Source organism: Miniopterus natalensis, chromosome 12 (genome assembly GCF_054644295.1).
Source record: "Miniopterus natalensis isolate mMinNat1 chromosome 12, mMinNat1.hap1, whole genome shotgun sequence".
Lineage (NCBI taxonomy): Eukaryota > Metazoa > Chordata > Mammalia > Chiroptera > Miniopteridae > Miniopterus > Miniopterus natalensis.
In genome coordinates, this window is record NC_142092.1 from 6824617 (window position 1) to 6838609 (window position 13993).

The 13993-nt window shown below is 50.7% G+C and overlaps 1 protein-coding gene and 1 pseudogene across 1 annotated transcript in view; both read left to right on the forward strand.

Annotated features, from left to right (window-relative positions):
• Positions 1-6346, forward strand: part of LOC107527258 (putative serine protease 47) — a 51196-nt gene extending 44850 nt beyond the window's left edge. Inside the window, exons 2-3 of the mRNA XM_087822535.1 lie at positions 603-769; positions 5893-6346. Of these exons, the coding sequence (XP_087678661.1) occupies positions 650-769; positions 5893-6210 (438 nt within the window). The 5' untranslated portion in view covers positions 603-649 and the 3' untranslated portion in view covers positions 6211-6346. The remainder of the gene's footprint in view (positions 1-602; positions 770-5892) is intronic.
• A 5717-nt stretch (positions 6347-12063) lies between these two features.
• LOC148091758 (U6 spliceosomal RNA) lies at positions 12064-12163 on the forward strand (annotated as a pseudogene).
• The last annotated feature ends 1830 nt before the right edge of the window (positions 12164-13993 follow it).

The following is a 13993-nucleotide window of genomic DNA, read 5'->3' on the forward strand; positions in this document are numbered from 1 at the left end:
AGGGGGAGGCAGGTGGGAGGATGGGTGGGTAGAAGGGGATGGGTGGGTGGTGGGTGGGCAGGCAGACAGATGGAGTGGACAGATACATTGACAGATGGAGAGGAGGAAGGGCGGGAGAATGAAAGAGGGATGGACGAAATGGGTGACGGGCAAGTAGGTGGAAGGGTGAGTGGATGGACAGGGGCGTGAGGGAAGGTGGGTAGATGGAGGAATTAGTAGACGGAAGTATGGGAAAGGTTCACGACAGTCAAGTGGAGAATGATGGGATGGGCCTGAAAGGGTAGGTGGTTCAGCAAGTGGTTGCTAAGCCCCAGTGAATGGCATGTGTCAGTGGGATCTGCCTTTTTTCTTTGTTGAATAGGAGAGGTATGTTTATTGCTCTGAGAGAGGTGGCGGGAACAGGATGAGTTTGAAAATGTTTGAGAAACAGGAGAGGAGCTGATTGGGGATGGGTAGAGGACTGAAGCCATGTCAAAAGCTCAGCTATGCTGAGAAAACAGCACGTGTAGGGGGCAGTGGTGAGCAGTAGGACAGAGTGGGGTTCAGAGCAGCCTGGCCTCTGCTGGCTGCAGCAAACTTCACTGGTCTCCTTGTCCTCACAGGACAACTGCTCCCACCCTTCCATCTCCAGGAGGGCAAGGTGAGCCTCATGGAGAACAAGTTCTGTAACATGCTATATAGACAGAGACTCAGCAAAGACAAGAACTACTCTGTGTACGAAGAGATGCTATACACCGGGGACTTCTTGACAGGAAAGTCCATCTGCAGTGTGAGTGAGGCCATTTCTCTTCTTCCCTTGCCTGAGCTCAGTGTCTTTCTTGGGTTCCACCCCTCAGCAGTGTCCCCAGGCTAGTCCCTCCCTACGTCCATCCCCTATGATGGCATCTGCTGGAAGGACCCTCAAACAGCATCTATTTTTGAGGCATATTTTAAACTTTTTATTGAAGTATAATGTACATTCAAAAGAGTATATAATTACTAAGTACGTAGTTTAATGAACTTAGTGTCTTAACATTATACCTGTGAGACCATCCAAACATCATCCACGGTTATAGCTGGTTCATTCTCACGGCTCTATAGGACTCTCATATGAATTGAATTCTATGATCAGTTCTGCTCTTGATGGGTATTTTAGTAGTTTCCAAGCTCTTCATTTTATTTCATTTCCAAGTGTTTTGTATATTTCATGTTCTATTCACAGAAGCCCATGAGTAGAATTGTTGGATTCCGAGGTGCGTGGATGTTCAGCTTTGGCAGGTGTCACCAAACATCTCCAAAGTGGTTGCCCCAGTTCTGCTCCCTCCAGCAGTGGATGAGCTTATATCCTTGCCAACACTTGGCACCTTCCATGCTTTCTTATTTTGGTGCTTTCTTATTTTCTTATTTATTGTTGCTTTAATTTGCATTTTCCCAGTGGCTAATTATGTATGTTTTCATGTTTATTGTCATCAGAATAGTCTGTAAAGTCTCCCTTCAAGTTTTTTCCCTCCCATTTTCTGTTGGATTGTCCTGTTCTTTTTGTAGCTCTTGGTATATTTGCATGTTCTGGATACGAGTCCACTGTTGGGCATATGGATTGCGAATATCTGCTTTTGCTCTCTTAATGTCCAATTTTATAGGTGGGCAAAGAGGCCCAGAGAGGGAAAATGGCTAGCCTAAAGAAGGCAGCACAGCCTGACACGGTCTTCTGACCCAAGCCCAAACCTGCCTCCACAGCACCCCCAGGGCCCAGCCTCCTGAGCTGGCATTGGTGCTCTGAGCTCCTGCATGGATGGTGCCATGGATGAGAGGGGGTTGAGGGCTCTGGAGTCAGAGACACTGCTCTACCATGTGTCTCTACCCTGTGACCTTTGGTAGTCTCTGTACCTTCTGATCCAGTGTCCTTCATAGTATAGGATCCTGAGGCTTCCTTCACGGGACTGTTGAAAGGATGGTGTAGAGGGTTGAATAGTGCTTCCCAAATTCATGTCGTTTGGAACCTCAGGATGCAACTTCATTTGGAAATAGGATCTCTGCCGTCTTTATTAGAGAAGAATCTTGAGATGAGACCATTCTGAATTTAGAGCAGGCCCTGAATCGAGTGACTGGTGTTCATAAAGATGGAAAGGCACAGAGACACCTGACTTCAGACTTCTGGCCTCTAGAGCTAGAGAGAATAAATTCTTATTGTTCTTGTAAGTTTGTGGGAATGTGTTGTGGCAGCCCCAGTAAAGGCGGACAGGAGAGATGAGATGCACCTGGGAAGGCTTCATGGACAGCTGTTTTCATTACTGCCCAGTGAGCTGTGGAGCCAGAGGGTGGGAGCTTGGACACCTGCCTTCCTAGTCAAAGGCAGACCCAGGTGTCTTGGTTCCCAGTCCTAGCTAATGGTATGGACCTCTGGCTCTCTGCCCTGGACCATCCTTGTCACAATTAAGTGCACCCAGAGGTGGAGCAGAGGGATCAGCCCCTGAGTCCCCATATGGCTGTCACCCTAGTCTAGACCTTTTCAACCTTGTCCTACACCTGCCCTCTGCTGCAAAGATCATGTGAACGGAGCTCAGGGCTAGCACACTTAGTCTGACCCTTGACCCCACTCCTCCTCTAGTTTCTCTCCCTGCTGAGGACACAAATGAGCTGCACACCTGAGACGCCCTCCCACCTTCCTTAGCCTTTTGGTCACCACAGCCTGTCCTTGAGATTCCACCTGCATTCATCTTCTCTATTAATCTTTTGGACTCATCTTTGCCTGCTCTGGACCCCATCCTCCACCCTGAGCTCCCTTCTCTCCCCTGAAGTGCCCCTCCCCCTACATGGGGCACTCAGAAACAGCTTTGAGGAGAGTTGGGGCCACAGGGGGACTTGGAGCTCAGACTGTGGGGCAGGAGAGACTTGATTCCAGTCTTCCGTCTCTCATATACTGGGTCTGTGACCGTAGCTATGTTTCCTCACCTGTGAAATGGGGTTGCTAATGGCCTCCACTTAGGTTCGCTGCCTGGCATTGAGTAGGTAGTTAACAAGGGCTGGCTTTCATTTTCCTGTCTGGTCAGCCTCCCTTTATCTGGGTTGTACTTTTTCGGGGCTTGTCCACACCTGTGTTCTCAACAAGGGTGGAATTCACTGCCCTGCCCCACTGGAGACACACACACACACACACACACACACACACGGTTTGCTCTGTCTCTATGCTAGTGCAAACTGCAGCTCATTTTCCATGGCATACATGAGTACTGATGTTCCCTCTGCCTTCTGAGAGCTCCCCTGGGGCAGGGGACTGTTGGAGCCTTTGCCATGTCTCCCAGGCTGGTCCAGAATCCATTGTCATTTGGCAATGACATAGCTCATCTGTGTGAATTGCTGAGGCCTAGAGAAGACAGTGACCACTTCCCCAGACAGGGACCAGGCCTTCCCCTGGCCTCAGAGAGCTAGGGGTGCACTGTGGGGAAGGCCAAGGGCACTCCAACTGGGATCACTGAGGGGAAGAGCTGCGGCAATGATGGTGCAGTCCTGCTGTCCAAGGGGAACCCATGTGTCAGTTTCCTGGAGTTGCTTTGACAAATCACCTCAAACAGGGTGATTAAAACAGAAATTTATCATCTTACATTTCTGGAGGTCCAAAGTCTAAAGTCAAGGTGTGGGCATGGCTGGTTCTTTCTGGAGGCTCTGGGGGAGAATGTTTCCTTGGTTTTCCTGGCTTCTAGAGGCTGCACACATTCCTTGGCTCCTGGCTTCTTCCTCCTCAGAAAGCATCACTCCAGCCTCTGCTTCTGTCGTCACATCACCTTCTGTGACTCTGACCTCCTGCCTCCCTCTTTCCTCATGGGGACCTTGGGGTTACATTGGCCCCGCCCAGATGATCCAGGATAATCTTCCTCTTTCCAGATCCCCAGTTCAGCCACCTGCACAGTGTCTTTTGCCCTGTAAGGCATCACAATCACAGGTTCCAGGCATGAGGATGCGCATCATTAGGGGTCATTCTTTGCCAGCCACAGGAACCCTTCTCTCTCCTTCTAGCCATCCTTGCCCAGCCCTGCCTGTCAGCTGGAGATCTTGTTTCTCATTTCACTGAGAGCACTGGAGCAGTCAGACTAGTGCCGGCTCATCTCCCCAGCCCTGCGTCCCACACTCTCCATCCTCCATCTGTGCCGAGCCTCATGTCCAGCTGACCTCTCTGCACACGGGGCGCTCACAGGCTCTCCTGCTCCGTCCTCTGTCTCTCTTCACGACTGCTGAGTGAACTCGTAGCAGCAATCTGTTCCTGCTACTGCCCAGTTTCTCTGCCTCTCTTCCCAAAAGACTTCTCCAGCACCATCGAGTCTCTTTGACGCACTCCACCCAAGTGTGTCCCCACCACGCCACCAAAGCCATGTGGCCAGTGTCTCCACCAGCCTTGGTCTTGTCAGAGAAGGTTGTCCTGAGTCTTCCTCTCACTCGGCACATCGGGAGGTCTCACTCCCATTTCCTGGGCCCCAAACTGGACAGCTGCTCTGCTCTGCTTCTGGTCACCTCCCCACCTACCATGAAATGCTGGTGATCCCAGCATCCCATGCTCAGCCTGCTTCCTTCTCTCTCTGCACCTTCTGCCTGGTTGGTGGGGAAGGCTCAGATTCAGCCGGTCCCGTTGGCTCCTCCTTAAAATACATCCCAAATCTGACTGTTCCTCAGCACCCTGGCCACTCCCCATCAATAATCTCTCACCTCTCTCCTGTGGCTGCCTCTTGCCTGGGCTTTCCTCTCTAACTCATGCTCAGAACTGTCTGTCCTCCACAGGGCACCAGAGTGATCCACCTAGACAGGTCAGGTCATCCCCCGGATTACAGTTCTCCACTGGGGGAAAACTCAAGCCCCCAGGCATAGGCCCTGTGACTCGCATTCTCTCTGCCCCCTGCTCCCTGCAAGACCGGCCTCACTCCTCTTTCTCCCACCCACCTGGCAGGTCCCCTCTTCCCTCCTTTGTGCTTACTGTTCCCTCTGCTCCTGCATCAGAAAGATAAATTGTTTCCTGTTTGGAGTCTCAGCTCTCATGTCGTCACTAGATGAGATACCTTCCCTGTCCCTGTGACTTCCATGGTTTGCTGTCACATTGGACCATCATGGGCTAATGGGCTTGTTTACAAAGCACAGTGAGGGAGAGGCCTTGTTTTCCCACCCTGTGCTCCCAAGTGCAGATTCCGCCGTGAATGCCCCCATGTAGGTTGGATGGGTGGGTGGAAGAGTCACCAAGTGTGGCTGTGGCCCCTGCTCCTGCATCTCCCAAGGATGAGAGCCTCCTTTTGACCAATGATGTGAGAGGACTTCCAACTAGGTGGTCTTTCCCTGATGTCATCTCCGGTCTCCAGTAACTCCCAGCAGCTTTCTGGGGAGCCGTGCCTGCTCCCTTAGCAATGCTGGTCTCCTCCACCAGGCTCCAACCTGAGCATTTTCTAAAGAAGCTGAGAGCAACCCAAAGTCCTCAATGAATGAAGAAGGAAGAGAACCCAGGTGGGGATATGCTACTGCAGCTCAGGGTGTGGCAGGAGCAGGGATCTGTGGAGGCTTCAGCTGCCAGGCTCTGCTCACCGCCCAGCCCTCCTAGGCCCTGTACATGCAGCTGTCTCCTCTTGGCCTGGGGCAGTGCCTTGTCCTGGGACTCTGGGACCTCTCAGGGAGCAGGGGCAGAGGGTGGGGTCCACTCACGTGTTGTTAGATTTAGATCCAGAATCTTCCTCGGGGTCAATCTGAAGCTCTTTGAACTGTGACTCCAGTGCCTACCAGGGTGACTTTGATGGGTGATTTTTACACAGTGTCCCACTGGTGTCTGGACTTTCACAGAGGACCACCAAGTATGGTCTGGACAGCGGAGACTCACAAGCCCCACCTGGCCACTTGGTGTCCCAGTCTCTGACGTCCCACTAACCCTCCTCTCTTTCTTAGGGTGATTCCGGGAGTCCCCTTGTCTGTGACCTCCTCAACACCTGGATTCTGGTAGGGCTGGCCAGCTGGGGCTTGACCTGCCGGCACCCCATCTACCCCAGTGTGTTCACCAATGTCACCTACTTCGCAGACTGGATCAGGGAGACCCAGAGGCTCGCATCTCCTCCTGACCCCACAGCTGCTCTTCCTCAGACCCAATTTCCACACCAGCCTCTGCAGACTGCAGGCTCTCCTGGGCCTGGCACTGCCCTTGTGCCTCCGCAGACCTGGCTCCCGCTGCTGTCTGTGCTCAGGGTCCAGTGGCAGGCCCTGCAGTGACCCCCCGCCCCCACTCCTGCTGTCTGCCTCAGACCCCAGTCTCCATGCCTCCCCTCCCCCAGCCCCACCAGCTCTCTGTGCTTCCTTCTCCTTGGCTTTCCTGTCCCTCAGCAGCCACCCCCCAAACCAAGCCTGAAAAAAGAAAAAGAAATAAAAATAAAAGTTTCATTTGTTTCCAGTATCTGGTCCTCACTTCCCCTCTCCTGCTCCTTAGTACTCACCGTTCCCTTGGGGCCATTCATCTGGTTCCATGGGCAAGGAGATGGGCCTGGCAAGGAGACCGTCCCAGGAGGAAGGCAGGGGTGAAACGCTGAGGGAGCCAGGTCCAGAGCTGGGAGAGAGCAGGGTGTCTGCACTCAGACTCTGCTCCTGTTGGGGGAGCACCCAGGCCTTCAGAGGCAGCGAGTCAGTCAGCGCGGGGGTGATGCTGGTACAAATACCTCGAATAACAGATAAAGGAAACATGGGCAGCTAAACAACAGGAATTTATCGTCTCTCAGTCCTGGAGGCTAGAAGTTCGAGGTCACGGTGTGGGCAGTGTTGGTTTCTCCTGAGACCTCTCTCCTTGACTTGCAAACGGCCCTCTTCTCCCTGTGTCCTCAGGTAATCCTCCCTCTTGTGTGTCTGTGTCCTAATGTCCTCCTCTTATAAGGACACCAGTCAGATTGGATTAGAGCCCACCCTAGTGACCTCATTTGAACTTAATCACCCCATTAAAGACCTTATCATCCAACACAGTCACATTCTGAGGCACTGGGGCTAGGGCTCCAACAGATGGGTTTTAGGGAACACAGTTTGGCCCATAACTGGAAGTAGGACACTTAGCCAGGTGTGTGCAATGCAGGGGAGCAAGGGTCTTCCTGAAAGTAGAGAAACATCCCTTCTAGGCCTTGGAGGAAGACTGATTCCTAGTGCAGGTGGAGGGAAGTTCCCAGAGGGCAACTGAGCTAGACTAGGGTCCATGACCCCAACCATGAGGAAGGGAGTCCAGCCTGTGGTGTAGTGGGCTCTCAGATGTGGGGAGGGCCTGGCAGAGTGAGTCAGAAGCAGATAGAGGAGACCAAATGCCAGACTGAGAGCTGAGGTTCAGGCCAGCAGGCCTCAGACCTCTGCTTCTGCATTGACTCAAGTACCCTCCTCACCTGTCCTCGTGGCCCCACTCTCCTTATCTAAAGGGACCCAACCAACTTCCCACCTCCATGGTCCCAGACCCTGTGTGAAGCTCCCCCTCTATTCAAGGCCCCAGGCTAGCCCGCCTTGAGGTGCCCACACATGTTCCCCAATTGGACCCTGGTGTCACCTGTCTTGCTTAGCTTCCCCAGGACTTAGTGGCCAGGCAATAAGCCTTGACACAATGTCCGAGGTCATTCGTCCTGGCAATCTGCCTGACACAGGGGCTTTGTGCAGCCATCAGGCCCCCAGTAGGCCTCACAGTACACCTAGCCCAGCCTTCAGAATCCCTGAGAAAGTGGGAAAGCTCCTGTTTAGTGCATGTCTAGGGTGGATCAGATGCCATTGGAAAGATCCAGTGCAAATTCTTTCCAATTCAGCCATTTCCCAAATATCCTGACCCTCGCAGGAAGGAGGCGACAAAGAGTTACAAGCCTATTAACATGGAGATCTCACTGGCTTGAGCCAGGAACTTGCAGTGCAACTCTCTTCCCAAGGTAATCTTGGGAGGCCTCGAGAAAGTGTCCGCCCAGTGTCCACCCTGCATGGGCATTTCCAGTTGTCCCGGTCTCTGGCCATCCCTCTGGCTGGAGCTCCACCAGGGTGAGACCACTCTGGGTAGCTGTGTGCCCACCACCAGTGTCAGGCTTTAAGAGCTCCCCTGTTTCTAAAGGAGGTAGGTGAACCTTCTTTCCCTTGGTGGTAAACCCAATTATGGGGTCTCTGGCAGGGTTGCTCACGCGCGTGGATGACAGTGTGGCTCATACACATTCTCCAATTCACATGGAGAAACTTCCAGAGGAGCCGGCAATGTTACATATTTTGATCTAACCTAGGTGGTGGTTGCACAAGGATATAGTCATGTAAAAAGTCACTGAGCTATACACTTAGGATTTGTGAATTTTTCTTTATATAAATTGTACTTCAAATAAGCTATAAAAATTTAAAATAATTTGCATTTGTCTATAACCACTGATGGTTTTATAACATGTCTGCAAATCATCTGATGCTCCTCCCTTGAAAATGCGCAGCTTAATTCCCCCCCCTTGAAGGAAGAGAAGTGATGCTATGTGACTTCTGAGGCTGGGTCCTAAAAAGCATGTAGTTTCCCCCTGGCTCCTGGCTCTCAAAACATTTGCTCTTTGGTAAGCCAGCACCATGTCATGGAGACATTCAAGCAGCCTTGCGGAGAAGCACTCAGAGTAAGGAGCTGAGGCCTCACACCAGCAAACTGTAGCAACTTGCAGGGACATGAGTCAGCCAATGTGTACATAACCCCCTGCCCACGATGCCCTCAGATCCCTGCAGCCATCACCAACACTGACTAAGACTCATAAGAGACCTGGAGCCAGAGCTATGAGGTTAAGCTGCTCCCAAGTCATTGTGCCACAAAAGCTGCCAGCGATACTAAATGTTTCTTGTTGTCATAAGCCAGTAAGTTTGGGGGTAACTTGTTACACAGCAATAGACAAGACCTGTCTTCAGGGTTAGGATTCTTTTTGAGTAGGATACTTCACAACTGTAAATGATTGAAATGTTTGAGGTCCTTTATATTTTAGATTCTAATTTGGAAAACCAGTATTGAGTGCTGTGTATTATTTAAATTAAAACGTATCTGGGTCTAAAAATTATGTGTAAGTAAATTATGTTATTCATTTTCTTGTTATTTCTTTCCATTTTTGGACCCCGAGTGAATACAGCCTGTACGTATTCAGAGTCGGGTTGGACCAAACTGCTGAGGGAGATGAGAGAATCAGTGAGGCCCACTCTGAGGCATTTTCCCACAGCAGCAAACCAAGGCGCCAGGACTGAGGACAGTGTGAGAAAGAACAGAAGGAAACCGCCGCTTCTCTGTGGGCAGTTCTCAGCCCCTAACCATTTGTGCCTTAGAGTTCACGTTTCTGTCAGTCATCTTCTTGTTCGTGCATTCGTAGCATCAAGAAGTCAGGCTGCCACTCGCCCAGTGACGAGTGTCTGGTTGGGCGCGTGTCCCGCCCTCGCAGGTGCCTGCCCCGCCGGCTGCCTGTGCTCAGGGGGCACCTTCAGCTTTGGAAAGGGATGCAGCTTGTTGCTGTTACAAGACGCAAGTCCCCTACACACACTGAATGGTCATACATAGGAAATATGCAGCAACCCTCCTTTGTGCTTGATACTCAGTGACTAAGAGAAGTTTATTCCCAGCACAATGCCAGGCTTGCAGCCTCAGGGCGAGCGGAAGGAAAGCAGCTTCCACCACTGCTTCCACTCAGGTGCTGCTCCTCTCCCTGGGCCCCAGCCTCCCATCCCTCCATGACCTCACCAGCACGTCTGTTTACGAGCCCTTTAAATACATGTTTATGAGTCATTTTCAAAGGAAAATGATTTAAACTGTCAGTGCTAGGAAAGAGCAAGCACCTGATAAAGGATGTGTAGGAATTCTCCCCCAAACAACCATTAGTGTTACTCTCCAACCACTGGGGGTACTTGAGCATCAATTTTCTCTGAAAAAGGAAAACTGACAGGACAAGAATAACTACCTGGACCACCAGGCTGTCCTGTGCCTCTGGAGACTGTTATCTCTGCCCATAGGTGTGTCCTTGATGCCTTTCCCACCCCCGTGGGTCCCTGCATGAAGCCCCAAAACACAGACAACTGAGGGGAAAATAAGCAGCTTTAGGTGGTGAAATGCAGGTGTCAGTGGAAACTATTCTTAAGCTGGCAGAGTTAAGATTCAACAAAAACTATTAATTTATAAGGACACAGAAGAAGACAGTTTTTACTGTCAGGAGAGAAAATAAATACTAAATAATGATGATGATGATGATTTTAAAAATCTTGAAAGTAACATAAACCCTTTTTTCCCAGCTAAACAGCTTGAGTCCTTTTAGAATTAGGTGAAAGGTTGAGAGCACTTAAATAAGATGAAGAAACCTCGAGAAGATTTCTCTTTTAAACAAAGGAACTTTGGAAAACCCAAGAAGGAGGTAGATAGTAAAAGTTGGGAGATGTGTGCATGCACATCTATGTGAGTAAAGCTGAGCTGCCTACATTCTGCTCCAGTTGGAGTTCTGACAGTTGGCATGAAAAGAAATGAGCTGGGGCCCAGGGAAGAGATGGTGAGGGTCACAGGGAACACACCACTGAAGGGAGCACGTGGTACCTTGATGACAGGCACACTGGAGATACAAAAAAGGAAAATCTAATGGGGAGGTGGGAAATGCCAGCCTGAGGGACCTTTGGTTCAGTGGGTTCAAGGCTGGACACAAGCGGTAGTGGCAAGGGGACAGGTGTCAGGGTTTCGTCCATGACCTCATGCAGGCGCCTCCTCAGCCAAGAGCCCACAGGTCTCTGAGCAGGCTCTGACCTTGCAGCCAGAGCATTACGCATTTCATTGTCATTTGAATCCAAGAGATCAGTGTCTTTTCCCCCATATTCTCTGAGAAGAGGGTGGGGGCAGGCAAGATTAGGGAAATCCCGAGGGGCCTAGCCTACCAGAGCCTATGCTCAGAGGCAGAGGGCATCCTAGCTTTCCTCACAAGATCATGACTTTTCCAAAACCAGGGCTGGAAACAGCCCCCAGTGGAGACAGAGCCTGGGGACAGCTCATGGGCCCAGGGCTTTTAGGTTTCTGTGCTGCCAGGCAGTCTAGGTCATCACACAATACCTCCTCTCAGATGTGATGAGCCAGTGAGTCAATACACTCACTGAGTAACCACAGAGCGTGCAAGCAGGTGCCAAGTGTTCTGTCACATTAAAGGGCAAAGAATCACAGGCCACATTTCTTTCTACTTCCCATTGCTTCACCCATGGGGCAAAGTGGCCAGAAGCTCTTGATTTATACCACTTCAGGGATGCTGCTAGAATAGAAGTTGCCCCTAAAAATACTGTGATTAATGACATATGGAGCAAAGTGGAGTAAAGAGAGCAGGGTTTTGGCACCAAGGACTAGCTTGGCTCCTGGTTGAGGGATTTTGCGTGAGCTGCTGACCTCTCTGGGTCTTCCCTTCATCTGTAAAATTTGGATGCTGTTGTTGACGATGATGCTGATCCCTAGCTCCTAGTGTTATGAATAGCACATCGAGTGTGAAGAGCCATGTGAATGTCAGGTGTTCCTGCTGTAACTCAAGGGTAGAGTCCTTGGTCCCATGAAAGCCCAGATGCACCCAGTCGGGCCCATTGCAGGGCTTCCTGGAGTCCACATAACACGTTCTCCATGCATTGGGGGGGTGCAGACACACCTCCAATTCCGGGGAAGCCATCTCTAGGCCCCACTGCCAACCTGGACAGGTGGTTGGGGCTTCTCTGCACACATGGTGGGCAGAATGGAGCTAAGTGCCTTGTAGGCTTATATAAAATGAGCTTGACTTTACACTAGCTTTTTGGAAATTACAAACTGAGTCTGGAGTCAATAATTTTGAAAACTTGATAAATAGAATAAAAGGAAAACATATTATTAAAGATTACCTTTCATGCTCCTACTATGTGCCAAGCAGCCCTCTAGGCCCTGAGTGCTGCCCTCATGGAGATCACAGCCTAGCGAGGGAGACAGATACCAGTCATGTCACTCATGCTGGGTGCTGTGCAGCCAAGGGGATGTGTGAAGGGTGATGGGCCTGGTCTTGGAAGGCTTCCCTAAATGAGTGAATTTTAAGCTGAGATCTGCAGAATGAGTCACACTTTATAGTGAAAAGGTGGTGGGTGCCTGCTTTAAACAGCACAGAGTAAAACTGGAACAAAACAGGGGAAATGAGCATGGCCCTTGTGCAAAGATGACATACAAATTTGTGAAATGTTCCACCTTTTTTCACGATGATATGCGTGCATGTATTTAATGCCACAGAACTGTATATTTAAATGATTATAATGCTAAGTTTTACGTTAGGTAAATTTTGTCACAATAAAATAGAAGAGGGGTGATGTTGGGAAGGGCCTGTTGTAGGCAGAGGGAACAGCAGGTACAAATGTCTTGTGGGGAGAGGGAGCATGGATGAGAGGAAAGCCAGCAGGGCTGCTTTGTCCAGATGTGGGGGTGTTGTATGGCCCAAGATGAGGCAGAGGCCAGACCACACAGAACCTGAATGTTGACCTGTGTCTGCGACTAGTGGGAGATTGTGGAGAGCTTTCATCAGGACAGTGACATAATTTGTGTTTTAAAAAATCTCCCTGGATTAGCATGGAGAGTGGGTGTGTTACCAGCAAGACAAGGAGACCTTGGTTTTTGTCTTCCACAAGGAAAGATTTTAGTCAAGAGACAAAGTGCAGCAAAGCCATCAAGAATTTATGGGCAGCAGCAAAAACACAGTTAGGACAGTGAAACAAGGAAGGGCAAAGAAGTCAGAGTAAAGGGGCTCTTGGAGACAGGTTTAGGGAGTTAGTCCGGGATGAGCTGCCACTGCCCATTGCTCCCATGGCTGCAAGTCTCGTGGGGTCCCTTAGAGTTTAGGAGATTCATGCCTGTGGGGCAAGAAGAGGGAGAAGGGAATGGCATGGGCATCCTCCGTAGAGGGAGCCTGTTCTGGTTCCTTTGTGTTGAGGGTATTTCTTTCTTTCTTGCAGGTGGGGAATCTTAAGGGAGGTCTCAGGGGAGGGTCTCAGTAGAATATCCATCAGCTTTTCAGATGAGCTCTTTCAGGGTCGTGGTCTCTGCTTATTGGTCAGCACCAGGGCAGGGGGTCATTAGTCAATGGAGCTGGTCCTGAGGCAGCCAAGGCATTACTTGCCCAGTTTTGCTGCTTTTCTGGGCCGGGAGCTAAAAGACAACTGAGGCCTAGGAGTTATTGTTAGAGAGGAAAGGTAAGGGCGTCTAAACCTCATGACCAGGGATATGCCAGGGAGGAAAGGTCACCCTGGGGGTGAGGTCCTTGTTTTCCCAGTTTTTGCTTGCCCCTTGCTAGTCATTTGAGGCTTTCTTTTCTGGTGACCTTCTGGACCGGGCCCATTGCCCTTGCTCTGCTTGTGTCTCTCTAACTCCCTATTATAGGTGGAGAGCCAGTGAATGTGGCTGACCAGTTGGGAAGGTGTAGAGTTCTCCAGGAGAGGGGTGAGTGCTACTTTGAGAGTGTTGAGAAAAGTCAGAGGGTAAATGGATGAACTGGTTGAGGGCTTACTCTGGGGGTGACGGAAGGGACCAGTCAAGAAAGATAGCCACGAGTCTGGATAGATGGTGGCCCCAGTGACTGGAACAGGAAACCCAGAGAGGAGGGGTTTGGAGGGTGGATTGTGAGCCTTGTTTTGGACACACTGAGTTTGTGAGCCTCGGGGAGGAGATCCCTGTACAGGGTGTTGGCTCAAGGCTCACTGAGGCCCACACTAATGTCTGGCAGAGTGTCGGTGATGCTACCTGCATCGCAACACAGTGCTGCTCTCCGAGGCCTGTCTGTCATTTAACATGTGAGGACTCAGAACCACCCCCAGGGGAAAACAGATGGAACACCCAGTCAGCCTTATGCAGCAGCCAGGCCTGCTCCCCCGGGCAGCTGGCAAAAACAGCTCCCTCTTCTGAATGGTTGCTCCCAAAGAAGCTTATTGGCTCTGCAACAGACTCTTGACTAAACTGCATGATGTGGTGGTTAAATGGGGTTGGGTGTATCATCCGGTGTCCATCTCTGGTCTCTTAGAGCCAATGCGGGCAGTC